The 14,119-nt window shown below is 40.1% G+C and overlaps 1 protein-coding gene across 2 annotated transcripts in view; it reads left to right on the forward strand.

Annotated features, from left to right (window-relative positions):
• The window catches only part of LOC120534601 (kyphoscoliosis peptidase-like), a 58,953-nt gene that overhangs the window by 33,797 nt on the left and 11,037 nt on the right, over nucleotides 1-14,119 (forward strand). For both annotated transcript variants that reach the window (XM_039762193.1, XM_039762201.1), the window contains 3 exons: nucleotides 1,036-1,144; nucleotides 5,601-5,718; nucleotides 6,249-6,437. In XM_039762193.1, the coding sequence (XP_039618127.1) occupies nucleotides 1,036-1,144; nucleotides 5,601-5,718; nucleotides 6,249-6,437 (416 nt within the window). The remainder of the gene's footprint in view (nucleotides 1-1,035; nucleotides 1,145-5,600; nucleotides 5,719-6,248; nucleotides 6,438-14,119) is intronic.

Raw genomic sequence — 14,119 nt, forward strand, 5'->3', positions numbered from 1 at the left:
ACCCACAGTGATTGAGATGGCTAATTAATTATTTACTGTATTTATTTAAAAACTGACCACTGATTGCTAAGCCATGGACCCTCTATATCATAATAATACACAAGGGAACAATGGAAAAATCAAAAAATGGCATTATGCTTCCAGAAAATAAAATATACAGTACTGTAAATGCATTTCTTTATACATAAGAAACCATCCATCCATTTTCCAACCCACTAAATCCGAACACAGGGTCACGGGGGTCTGCTGGAGCCAATCCCAGCCAACACAGGGCACAAGGCAGGAACCAATCCCGGGCAGGGTGCCAACCCACCGCAGGACTACATAAGAAACATAGAGAGATAAAGACAGAATGATGCAAATATTAGTGCTTTACAAAAATATGGGGAAATATTTTTTATATTATAAGGGATATTTATATATAGCAGTAACCAATTAATTTTTGATTTTAAGTATCACTTAATTAATGTTGGCAGTCATTCTTCTGCATACATTTTTGTATATGAAGCATAAACAAGAACAGGATAAAAAAAAACAAGGATATAGGCAGGACTTAAACTGTGATGCTGCTGATATGTTGTCAGATATGCTGTGTTATTCTGCAGCTACTGTAGTCCAGTACTAAACTCTTTCTTTATGACTATTATATGTGAGACATCATTGCATTTTGTTTTTGCAAATCTTCACTATATATTCACTTTTTTGGTGATAATAGATTGTTCTGGGCCTCAGGGCCAGGAGGCTGATCCAAAATTTAAAACCATTTTTCAGTAGATGGCCTGCAAACAGCCAAATAGTTCATGTCAGTGAGTCAATCAGGAGCATGCGACTTTATATACAATTAATTAATATATATGTGTACTTAAGGGGTTAATTTTACATTGACAACTTTACTCTGTACATTTGAGCTTTCAGTGGTAATATCAGGCTTAAGGATTAACTATGTAAAATCAAAACATTGCAGAATCTTTCTACTGATGATGAAAGCCCTAAAGCTGTAAGGCACACAATTATTAATTCTTCTTTTCCAAACAGGTCAATGAAAGGAACAGCATAGAGGTCTTAGTGAAAAAGCTTCTGAAAAAGGCCCACAGCAACTTGGAGAAGGTGCGAGCCATCTGGACATGGATTACCCACCACATTGGTAATTCCCCTCATAAAAATATGACATCCATATGTTGAGTAGATCAGATTTTACTGTTTTGGAGAGATATTTGATATTATGGAACTAAGTTACTAGGGAAAGCTCTGATTGTAAGGGAAATCCCCTGGCCGGTGTGAGGCATAGCCCTTTTTGGCAGTTAGCCGAGGAAGATCAGTCCAGCCAGAGGGCATACTTCAGTACTCAGATAAGCTTCAGAACAAGTTAATGATGTCCATGATACCAGGCTTTCAGAGTTGTAAAAAGTATTCAAATGATACTTGAGTAAAAGTCACAGTACTTCGACAAATGTTTATTTTCACTGAAGTAAGAAGTACTTGAGCAAACGTAAAAGAAAGTATCCACTTTCAAAGGTACTCAAGTGGCAAAAGTAAAAGAACATTTTATAATAATGAGAAGGTGGAAGTCTTTGTATAGAGAACACACAACATTTATTTTATTCTTAAACAAAACTCACATAATATTTTGCTAAAGAAATGCGATACACAATAATGAATCATGCAATTGCAATCCTGCCTTTGGTCAGTACATAAGTGCAGTCAGTGTCACCGTGATGAGTTATAGTGTGGTATTAGTGAGTGTGGATGTGACTTACACTGTGCCTGCCCTTCTGGGACACCCAGCAGCAGTAGATGAGGCATCCCTATTCTTAGAGAGAAGAATAATAAAATAAAATACTAAAATAAGAATAAAAAAAATTAAGTGAACATCTCACAACCTTAACACTTGATTAGATAATATAAGCAATGTGTTAAAATGAACACAGGTAAGGTTTATTGTACTTTATTGAAGTAAAGATGAATTTTAGAAGGTCAATTATTACATTAGATTGTAATACAAAAATTTCAGAATTGTCAATCTTTAACAAGAAATCTTAGAAATCTGTTGTTTCCTTTGCTCGATTTGGCACCCAATTTTATCTTTAAATTATCCACTTGAGCACTCATGTAAACTATGGAATTAAGCACAATTAAACTCAAGGCATATTAACTGTCCAGCATAACCAGATATATACCAGTTGGTTGTTTCTTAATATATATTCATATTTTTAATTGTCTCCTACATACAATTTAAATTTATTTTTCCCACATACAATATCTCTCTACTGTATATATAAAATCCAACGTATGTCTGTCTGTCTGCATGTCTGTCCGCTTTTCATGAGAGAACTACTTAATGGATTTAGATCAGCTTTTTTTCTATAATTTGCTTGAAAATTCCGGTTAATTTTACGACTCTCATTGTGCTAAGTATCATAGTTTGCTTGCAGGAGCGATATATTTGCGCTGATCCGAGACAGAGGCTGCGTGCCATGGGGAGGGGGAAGGCAGGGCCCTCCTCACTCACGCTTCAGCCTCTGCTCAAATAAGTCTACCTTTTGCCACCTTTTGGAGCGTACCTTGCCTCGACTTAGCTAGCCTGTTTGTTTATTGATTTTTAAACTTTGTCCTGTTTCACTAATATACGGGTGGAGCAGCGGTGGACAGCTAGTACAGTATAAACATTAAACCAATATTCTATTAATATAACACTGCAGAAATTCAACTTCAGTATGTGGACACCAGGGGGCATACAGCTCCCCAAACACCCGACACAACAGAGAGAGGCACAAGTCCCAGCACAACGGAGGCTTTATTTTAATAGGGTAGCACTGTTCCCTCGCTCCCCACCTTATACAGCAAAGTGCCAAGCATAATTCAACACAATTGTTTTCTACCTCTCTCTCTCTCCCCCTCTTTCTTCCACCTCCACTCCCCTCTCAAGCTTCGTCCACTTCCTTTCGACTCTGACTCCCTGAGTAGTGGTGACTGTCTCCTTTTAGTGCTCCAAATGTCCAGTGATCTTCTTCCGGCAGCAGTTCGGGTGTGACGGAAGCCCAAAGTAGTAGGGCTGTGCAGGCCCTGTAGCATCCCCTGACGGCACCCACGGAACCCAACAGGGCTGTAGCAAACTCCAGCTCCCAGCACGCTCTGGGGGAATCCATGGTCCTGTAGCAATCCAGGGGAGCTTACTTCTGTTCTTGCAGGGGAGATAAAGCCCTGAAGATACTCTGTGCCCCGGCTCATCTATTATACAGGCGTCCCAGCCAGGCAAAGGTCTCAGCTGCCTGCCACAAGTATAACATAATAAAATGGCAATTACAAATCTGAGAGTCACTGCTCTGTAACTGGGTCAATTTTGTTAAATTTAAACACTTTCTCCTGAATTGTGAAATTGTGAAAATACAAAAGGACACCTCAGAGAAAATAATAGTCACACAATTTGCAATTCAGTAATAGACACAACTGTGGTGGGCTGGCACCCTGCCTGGGGTTTGTTTCCTGCCTTGTGCCCTGTGTTGGCTGGGATTGGCTCCAGCAGACCCCCGTGACCCTGTAGTTAGGATATAGCGGGTTGGATAATGGATGGATGGATGAATGGATGGATAAAAGACACAATAGCAGATGTGCAGTAATTATCTAATAATTCACCAATACAAAACATACTGCTACTCAAAGTTCAGCCTTACACACAAAACTAGAATATTCACTTAATAAGCCTCCTCTTCTTCTCTACTTTCCTTACATTTTTTTGGTTTTTTTTTCTGTCCTCCCTGGCCTTCGGACCTTACTTTTATTCTATGTTAATTAGTATTGCCTAATTTTATTTTTATATTTTGTCTTTTTTCTCTTTCTACATTCTGTAGAACACTTTGAGCTACATCATTTGAATGAAAATGTGCTATATAAATGTGCTATGTAAATATTGTTGTTGGGTGGCAGGGCAGTGTTCTGTTTGCTTTCCCTCAGCTCAGATTTCATAAGGTAGTAACAGAATACTAATCTCTGCATGAAAGAAAGCTGAGACCCATTTAAATTAGCTCTCAAATATATTGCTTAAATGATGTGAACTCAGCTCTTCGGCGCACCTCATTTGATTTTTTCTGGCAAACACATTTTCAAAACAAACCGTATTTTACGACTCTAATCAGAGTCGGAGTAATAATTATGTTGGCGTGGTCATTATAGTTCTGAATTCGGCTAAAATTTAAACATTGACCGTTGTTAATACCCAGCTGTCACTACACAGTTTGCTAATAGATGTCAGAAGGTCGGATGCCAAAACCGAACTGCCCAAAGATAGATTTTTACGTACCAAGCAAATGGCGATACGTTCTAAATTACTTACGGTTCCGGAGCTGTCGAAGGGTTTAAGTCAGTCGACGATTTTAGTCCTGGAAAGTATGCCCAACCAAACCAACGTCCCAAAAACCAATCGAGCTTACTGTTATCTGCTCGAACCAACACTGACTTACTATACTCGGCCATCCAGTAGCGTCACTGAAGCATTCGAACATTCTTAGCCAATCATGCAATACTGCGTCCACGTGTGCCACGTTATGTTCTAACTACAGAGGCAGAGTCCCATTGCATGGTTCTAACTTGTATTGAGTCGAGATATTGACGCGAACACCATACATACGAATAGTATCAAATTATATATAAGGATAATTTCAGTCTCCAAGATACACAGAAGCAAAAAGCATCTCTTCAGGCAGAGATAAAAATAAGAGATATTTAAAAAATGTCATTCCTCTTTCATTCACATACATCTCCCCGAGAGTTTTCAGTAAATTGCACAGGGGATCTTGGCGACTGTTAGAAAAGTGAAAGAGTAAATATATAAAATATACAACTTAAAGTAATCTTAAATTTGAAGCAGTAAACTATTTCATACGTGAAGTTGCTCAGAATGTTTATCTGTTTTAAGACAGACAAGTTTGCAAATGCACCAGTGCTTTTCAATGGGAGATTTTGAAAATTCAACATTGTATAGAGCAGTTTGAGATATCTAAATGAAAACTGAATTGTCTTGACAAATCTACTCGAAGAATAAGTGTGTCAAATTCCAACAAAGTCAGTCTTCTGGGAGGTGAGTGCTTTCATACAGACAGACCGATGGAGAGACAGACAGATTGACAGGCATGGATATCACAGTAGGTGCTTTTTGTATTATATACAAATACACCTAAAAATAAAACATAACAAATAAAAAACAAGAAAATATGTAGAGTATGTGCAGAGAAAAATGTTAAATAATTTGCAAACATAACAGCTGATTAAGAGATGAGCGTGACCAGTGGTTTGTGGATATATAGAGAGATGTCCTTAAATGTTAGAGAAATATTCCTAGACGCAGTGAGGTGTGTTTTTTTCACCTCTTCTCTGTTGCCTGGTCAGAGTTTAATAAAAGCCCATTATCATAATATATTTGTGATACTGCACTTTTTCATGGAAAAGGTACTCCTGTGATTAAAACAAAATAATACTTTGCGTCACGGAAAGACTTTTACTAATGTTGCCACAGAACTAGCCCCCAGGTTGTTGCTACAAATGAACAATCTACACTTAAGTGACACTCTGGTTTGAGTACTTCAATATATCATCTGTTTTTGCAGAATACGATGTCAACGCCTATAATAATGCAGGTCTTCGGTCCAGTGACCCCAATGATATTCTTAAAAAGGGAAAGGGGGTCTGTGCTGGATATGCAGGACTCTTCAGCAAAATGTGCAGGTAAGCAAGAAAATACTTTCCCTCTTTTTGCCCAGTTTGGCATAAACTGACCTGCAATTCTACTTTTTGATATTTTTTTATATTACTAGCATAACCCAGAACCCCAACTCTCACGATTCACAATGTACTTCATGTTTCTTCAAAGCACAACTGAAAAAAGTTGGCAATGATTGTTGTATGAGCTGACAAAACTCTTACGAGCTACTGTGGATATGTTGATACAGATTGTTCATGCTTTTGGTAATATCTCCCTCGACAGAAAAATAGAAATGAGAACCCCATGATAGTATAAATATCAAAAGTGAGAATGTCTATGAGCAGGGCATCTGGGAACTGCCTCAGGAGTTGAGCTTGACAGTATTTTGCTAAAAAAAATCAAGAATGTAGCAGAGATCAGTGTTAGGAGAAAGACATAACATGTTTAGGCAATGAGGTATGCTGATCACTGTTGCTGTGACTCTGCTCTGAGCTCCAGGCTTCATGCACTGGTTGACTGCTTTCCTTTTGCAATATTGTGACATGTGTCCCAGTTTTGCAGGAATCCCTTGTGAGGAAGTTTCTGGCTACTCCAAAGGATATAGCTATAACATTGGAGACCATTTTACTGGAAGCTCCAATCATGCATGGAATGCTGTTTACCTTGAAGACCAATGGCACCTCCTGGACAGCACATGGGGAGCTGGGAAATGTGGAGTTAAGGATTTTCAGTTCAGCTTTGAGTAAGTAAATGTGTGAGTGGTAGAAATGAAACATTTGAACTCCTTTATTTTGTACGGCAGCCTTGAGCATGAAGTATGAATTAAAAATATAGTAACTGGACAAAAGTGAAAATTCTTAATGTGGCATAAATCCATTCTTTTGCATGAAAAGTCAGTTCCTATATTCAAGTCGATTGTAAAAGATATTCGCTTGCACTTTAAAATCACCAAGAGCCCTGCTCCCATATCTACAGTGCTCAGCTGACCATTCCATTAAACAAAAGGAATTTATTCTATTTAATAAAGGCTTCTTAAAAGAAACCAGTCTTTCATAGGCAGTTCCTAAATTTTCAATTTTTAACTTATATAGTTTGTATGTAAAGTATAGTAACTGGTTTTAGCAGGGTCATTAGTCCTCAAGGAGATCCATTTTAAGGTTACATTCAAAACATCATGGAGTTCTTTCCTTCTCATTGGTTTGAAGCAAACTGCCTGTAGTCCTTCAAATCTCCTGTTTAATCTTCACTACCTGAGTCATGTGGCCAGAAGAGGTTGGGTGGTTCAATGTTGTTGTTGCCCTTACAGTGTGGTGTGGTCTTTGTGCATTGGGTTTCCCCTTGTGCTCTTAGACCTTATTGCCTTGTGATAAAGGAGTAAACGGTGACGCTATAAATAACGATCCAAACTGGTCTGGAAAATTGACAACAAAATAAAAATAGGCTTGTGCAATCTTGCAAGAAGTGCCACAAAGTGAAAGAAATAAGACCCACCAGTAGGGAATTCATTCCTGGGAATTCCGGAATCCCACATGTCATTCCTGGGAATCCCAGGCTCCCAGGGATGACACAGCACACGGGCATCTCACATGTGAACAGTTTTAGAACGACCAACACTTATTTTTAATAAAACTACTGCAGTATGTTGACACCAATAAGACTAACCTTATCTGCAAGCAGTTCATGCTGTCATACAAGTACATGTATCTACTTCAGGGGTGCCCAATGCGTCGATCACGATCGACTGGTAGATTGCAAAGGTAGTGCAGGTAGATCGTGTTGCATTCAAAAAAAATTTTTTTTTAAACGTTAGTCTATCATATATCCTCCCTATGGCATTTGCCACTTCATTGACATACAGGGCGGCCAGTCTGAGATCTCTTTCCTTCTAACACACTGGTCATCCCGCACGCATGATCAAATGCACGAGCTACTGAAAGACTCAGGCTGTGATCTAGTTAGCCTTCCAATTTATATCGGCTAAAGAAGGGATTTAAAAAAAATTGTTTGGGGAGGGTACGGGCTTTATGTGGAATTAGAAGAGGATTTTTTTCTCTCACAATGTCACAATCGAAGTGCGTTTGTCTGATCTGCCAATCTATCATTGCTATTCCAAAGAAGGAAAATGTGGAAAGGCACTTTCGAACTGTTCATAAAAACTACGAAACTGACTTCCTTCAGCGATCTGAGAAAGAGAAAGGAGAGGGAACTAAAATCACAGTTAATCGGACAGCCGTCATTTTTCACTTGGCTGAATTCAAAAGCTCCTTGACTGCATTATTCGACTCTACTTATTTATGCAAGTCAGCCTTTTCTCACATGAAGATTATTAAATCCAAATACTGTAGTGACCATAAATGCATTGAATTGTTATTATGCCATAAAGGTTATTCAGTTATGCAAGGTACGTCAACATATATTTTATGTATAAAGTATGCTCAGTGTTGGTATATATATATATATATATACCGGTATATATATATATATATATATATATATATATATATATATATATATATATATATATATATAATTAAAGGAACACTTTTTAATCAGAGTATAGCATCAAGTCAATGAAACTTCTGGGATATTAATCTGGTCAGTTAAGTAGCAGAGGGGGTTGTTAATCAGTTTCAGCTGCTTTGCTGTTAATGAAATTAACAACAGGTGCACTAGAGGGGCAACAATGAGATGACCCCAAAACAGGAATGGTTTAACAGGTGGAAGCCACTGACATTTTCCCTCCTCATCTTTTCTGACTGTTTTTCACTAGTTTTGCATTTGCTATGGTCAGTGTAACTACTGGTAGCATGAGTGAAACCTGGACCCTACAGAGGTTGCACAGGAAATCCAACTTCTCCAGGATGGCACATCAATGTGTGTCATTGCCAGAAGGTTTGCAGTGTCTCCCAGCACTGTCTCAAGGGCATGGAGGAGATTCCAGGAGACAGGCAGTTAGTCTAGGAGAGCTGGACAGGACCATAGAAGGTCCTTAACCCATCAGCAGGACTGGTATCTGCTCCTTTGGACAAGGACAAACAGGATGAGCATTTCCAGAGCTCTACAAAATGACCTCCAGCAGGCCACTGGTGTGAATGTCTCTGACCAAACAATCAGAAACAGACTTCTTGAGGGTGGTCTGAGGGCCCAACGTCCTCTAGTGGGCCCTGTGCTCACAACCCAGCGCAGTGGAGCTCGATCGGCATTTACCATAGAATACCAGAATTGTCAGGTCCACCAATGTGTTTTTCACAGATGAGAGCAGGTTCACCCTGAGCACATGTGACAGATGTTGAAGGGTCTGCAGAAGCCATGGAGAATGTTATGCTGTCTGTAACATCATTCGCATGACCAGTTTGGTGGTGGGTCAGTGATGGTCTGGGGAGGCATATCCATGGAGGGACGCACAGACTTCTACAAGCTAGACAAAGACACCTTGACTGCCATTAGGTATCAGGATGAAATCCTTGGACCCATTGTCAGACCCTACGCTGGTGCAGTAGGTCCTGGTTTCCTCCTAATGTACCGACAATGCCCGGCCTCATGTGGCAAGAGTATGCAGGCAGTACCTGGAGGATGAAGGAATTGAAACAATTGAATGGCCTTCACGATCCCCTGACTTAAACCCAATAGAACATCTGTGGGACATTATGTTTCGGTCCATTAGGCGCCGCCAGGTTGCTCCTCAGACTGTACAACAGCTCAGGGATGCCCTCATACAGATCTGGGAGGAAATGCCACAAGACACCATCCGTCGTCTCATTAGGAGCATGCCCGACGTTGTCAAGCATGCATACAAGCTCGTGGGGCCACACAAGATACTGAAAAGCATTTTGAGTAGCAGAAATTAAGTTTTTGAAAAAGGGACTAGCCTGCCACATCTTCATTTCACTCTGATTTTAGGGTGTCTACACAATTGAGCCCTCTGTAGGCAGAAAACTTTTATTTCCATTAAAAGACTTGGCATCCTTTTGTTCCTAAGACATTGCCCTGTCGTTATTTGTATAGATATCCAACTTCATATTGAGATCTGATGTATCTAATGTGTTTCTTTAAAGTGTTCCTTTAATTTTTGTGAGCAGTGTATATATATATATATATATATATATATATATATATATATATATATATATATATATATAAACTGCTCAAAAAATTAAAGGAACACTTTGAAAACACATCAGATCTCAATGGGAAAAAGAAATCCTCCTGGATATCTATACTGATATAGACTGGGTAATGTGTTAGGAACGAAAGGATGCCACATCGTTTGATGGAAATGAAAATGATCAACCTACAGAGCCCTGAATTCAAAGACGCCCCAAAAATCAGAGTGAAAAAATTATGTGGCAGGCTAGTCCATTTTGCCAAAATTTAATTGCAGCAACTCAAAATTGTACGCAGCACTTTGTATGGCCCCTGTGTTCTTGTATACATGCCTGACAACATCGGTGCATGCTTCTAATGAGATGACAGATGGTGTTGTGGGGATCTCCTCCCAGATCTGGACCAGGGCATCACTGAGCTCCTGGACAGTCTGAGGTGCAACCTGGTGGCATTGGATGGACCAAAACATAATGTCCCAGAGGTGTTCTATTGGATTTAGGTCAGGAAAGTGTGGTGGCCAGTCAATGGTATCAATTCCTTCATCCTCCAGGAACTGCCTGCATACTCTCACCACATGAGGCCAGGAATTGTCGTGCACCAGGAGCCACTGTACCAGCATAGGGTCTGACAATGGGTCCAAGGATTTCATCCTGATACCTAATGGCAGCCAAGGTGCCTTTGTCAAGCCTGTAGCAGTCTGTGTGACCCTCCATGGATATGCCTCCCCAGACAATCATTAACCCACCACCAAACTGCTCATGCTGAATGATGTTACAGGCAGCATAATGTTCTCCATGGCTTCTCCAGACCCTTTCACTTCTGTCACGTGCTCAGGGTGAACCTGCTCTCATCTGTAAAAGCACAGGCACCAGTGGTGCATCTGCCAATTCTGGTATTCTATGGCGAATGCCAATCGAGCTGCATGCTGCTGGGCAGTGAGCTCAGGGCCCATTAGAGGACATGGGGCCCTTGGGTCACCCTCATGAAGTCTTTCTGGTTGTTTGGTCAGAGACATTCACACCAGTGGCCTGCTGGAGGTCATTTTGTAGGGCTCTGGCAGTGCTCATCCTGTTCCTCCTTGCCCAAAGGAGCAGATACTGGTCCTGCTGATGGGTTATGGACCTTCTATGGCCCTCTCCAGCTCTCCTAGAGTAACTGCTTGTCTCCTAGAATCTCCTCTATGCCCTTGAGACTGTGCAGGGGGACACAGCAAACCTTCTGGCAATGACACGTATTGATGTGCCATCCTGGAGAAGTTGGACTACCTGTGCAACCTCTGTAGGGTCCAGGTATCGCCTCATGCTACCAGTAGTGACACTGACTGTAGCCAAATGCAAAACTAGTGAAGAAACAGTCAGAAAAGATGAGGAGGTAAAAATGTCAGTGGCCTCCACCTGTTAAACCATTCCTGTTTTGGGGTCATCTCATTGTTGCCCCTCTAGTGCATCTGTTGTTAATTTCATTAACACCACAGCAGCTGAAACTGATTAACAACCCCCTCTGCTACTTAACTGACCAGATTAATATCCCATAAGTTTCATTGACTTGATGCTATACTCTGATTAAAAAGTGTTCCTTTAATTTTTTTGAGCAGTATATATATATATATATACCAACACTGAGTATAATATACATAAGTATATAATAACTTTTTAATGAAGGTAGATCTTTTCAATCTGGCCATTTTAAAAGTAGCTCGCAGGCCGAAAAACTGTGGGCACTCCTGATCTAGTTAGTTGCGGTAATAAGAGCGTAGAAAGCATAACTTGTTCAATGTGCGGTCATCCAGACGAGAGCGTACTTTGTGCAGAGTAAGCCAGCCACTGAGAAAGCACGCTTTCCCTCCACTGAAGTAGGCAGCACAGTCATCAGATACCGATACACTTGTTCTAAACAACGGCCGCGCTTGCCGTTGCTCTGAAACACCCCCATTTCAGCTTTTACTGATGCATTCAGTTTCTTCTCATCATTCTTTGATGGCAAGTTTCTTGGCACAGATAATGCGGATGCAACAGACATGCAATTTCAAGTTGCAGTTCAAAGCTATTGTCTGACAGACGTCAATGAAGTCTTCAGTTTTCAACTATAACTCTGTTATTTCTTGATCGATTTTTTACAGTTTTCACGCTATATATGCGAGCTTGGCATTTCGGAAATGAAAAATGTCTGGGAATTTCCTACCCACCAGCCTTGGTGACTGCATTTCACTGCTGGGTCAAATTACTTCTGCCACAGCTTCACTAGGAAACTAGTAAATTGTGCAAGAACCTAATAGCATGTCTTTGAAACAAAACACAGAAGAGCAATGCTTTACAACCCTGGTTCTCAGGGTATATTTTCTTTTTTGTTTTCTCTAAAGTTTAAATAAGTTGGCTGCCAAATCCCTATAATTAGGGACTTTTCTGATTGTTTAAAGCAAGAGATTAAGATGCCCACTTGGCACAAGTTTATATTTTACATTTACTCAAATAGAAGCTGATTTTATTTCCAAAAGTGACTTGTAAAAAGAGTCAACATTATCGAGTAAACATTAGTCTGGGGGCTATTTTGAAAACAAATGATATAGAACAAGCTTACAAAATTGACCATCACAAATGTAAAACTCTAAACTAAACAGAAGAATACAAGACTAGTTACTCATCATAGTTATTAAAAACTCTACATCAAAACTATTGTCAATAAGAAAGATATTCACAGAACTAGATAGTCTTCAAATGTAAACACACTGAGGGAGTCAGCAGTTCAGATAGAAGTAGGCCACTTGTTCCATCTGCTAGGATCTGTACATGAAGAGTTTGGATTGAGATTTGATGCCATGTAGAGGTGGTATCTCCAGACACATTTCACTAGAAGACCTGAGTGGGTAAGAAGTAGCACAAGAGCTCTGGAGTGTCTTCATGCTATCCTTCAAGCAAGCATCAAAAATTTGTAACAGTTAGCCAGTGGAGTGGCATGAAAAGAGGAGTGACATATGCCTTGGTTAAATGCAATATGTGCAGCTGCATTTTGAATCATTTTCAGTGGCTTGGTAGCACATGCAGCTATCCCTGCCAGTAAAGAGGTACATGCCAAGATCAATGCTCAGATCAGAATATTCTGGGAGCTGGCAGTACAGTTTCTTAGTGCACTATCTAGTCTGCTTCAAAATCCTTTTTATAAAAGAGAGTTTCCATAACACAGTTATGGAGACTCTTTGAACAGATAAAACAGGTTGTTAAACATTGACACATCCTAACAGATGTTATCTGTGTACACAGGACATACCCCTCAAGTTTTTGAAAGCAATTTGATTGTATGACTGTCTAAATATGAGCTTAGAAGTTCTGCATTTTTAAACTTTGAGCGTTTGTTTACAGTAACAAAATATCACAAAGATTTATGATAACATAAATATTACAATCAGTGTTGCCAGGTCCTTAAACCCCTTACACCCTAGGGGCATTTTGCATCAATATCCACCTGAGTGTGTGTATGTGGCGGGGTGGGTCCATTTTTCAATAAAACCTGGCAGATAACTTCTCAAATGTGATAGAATTTGTGTTTGTGTCAAATTTAAATTTTCCTTCACTTAGAAACTGCTGCTAAACTAGGATAAAAGAACAGGCGCTCATAATAATATTTTCAGACTTGTTTTCTGAGACAGTATGTCTCATGTACATGTAATGCCAAAGCATTTTTTCACCTGTGTGGCATTCCCAGACATGCCAACTGTACCTGTCTAAATTTCAATTTAATAACACAAATAAATAAATAGTTACAGTATTTGGCACAATGGGTCCCCCTCTCCTATCCCAATTTCTCTCCAAACAGGGATCCAAGTATAGAGTAATTATATTGCAAATAAAACAGTGAATAATATAAAAATGATTATGAATCATCCTCACCCACAATTACAGCAGCCCAGGTGAGCAGAGAGCTGAGGAGAATTCGTGTCAGCAAAGTAGTGGGTCTAGATGGAGTATCGCCACAACTGCTGAAGGCCTGTGCGCTGGAACTGGGGAGTCCTCTACAGCGCATCTTCAACCTGAGCCTGGAACAGGGTAGAGTCCCAAGGCTTTGGAAAACATCTTGCATCACCCCAGTCCCAAAGGTATCACGTCATAGTGAGCTGAATGACTTCCTGCCTGTTGCTCTGTCGTGACATGTGATGAAGATCATGGAGCGGCTGCTGCTTCACCACCTCAGGCCACAGGTCCACCACACACTCGACCCTCTGTAGTTCGCAAACCAGGAGAAGATGGTAGCGGAGGATGCCATCATCTACATGTTACACCAGTCCCTCCCCTACTCTGACAGAATCAGTGGTGCAGTAAGAATTAT

The sequence above is a fragment of the Polypterus senegalus genome, chromosome 1 (assembly GCF_016835505.1).
Source record: "Polypterus senegalus isolate Bchr_013 chromosome 1, ASM1683550v1, whole genome shotgun sequence".
Taxonomy (NCBI): Eukaryota; Metazoa; Chordata; class Cladistia; order Polypteriformes; family Polypteridae; genus Polypterus; species Polypterus senegalus.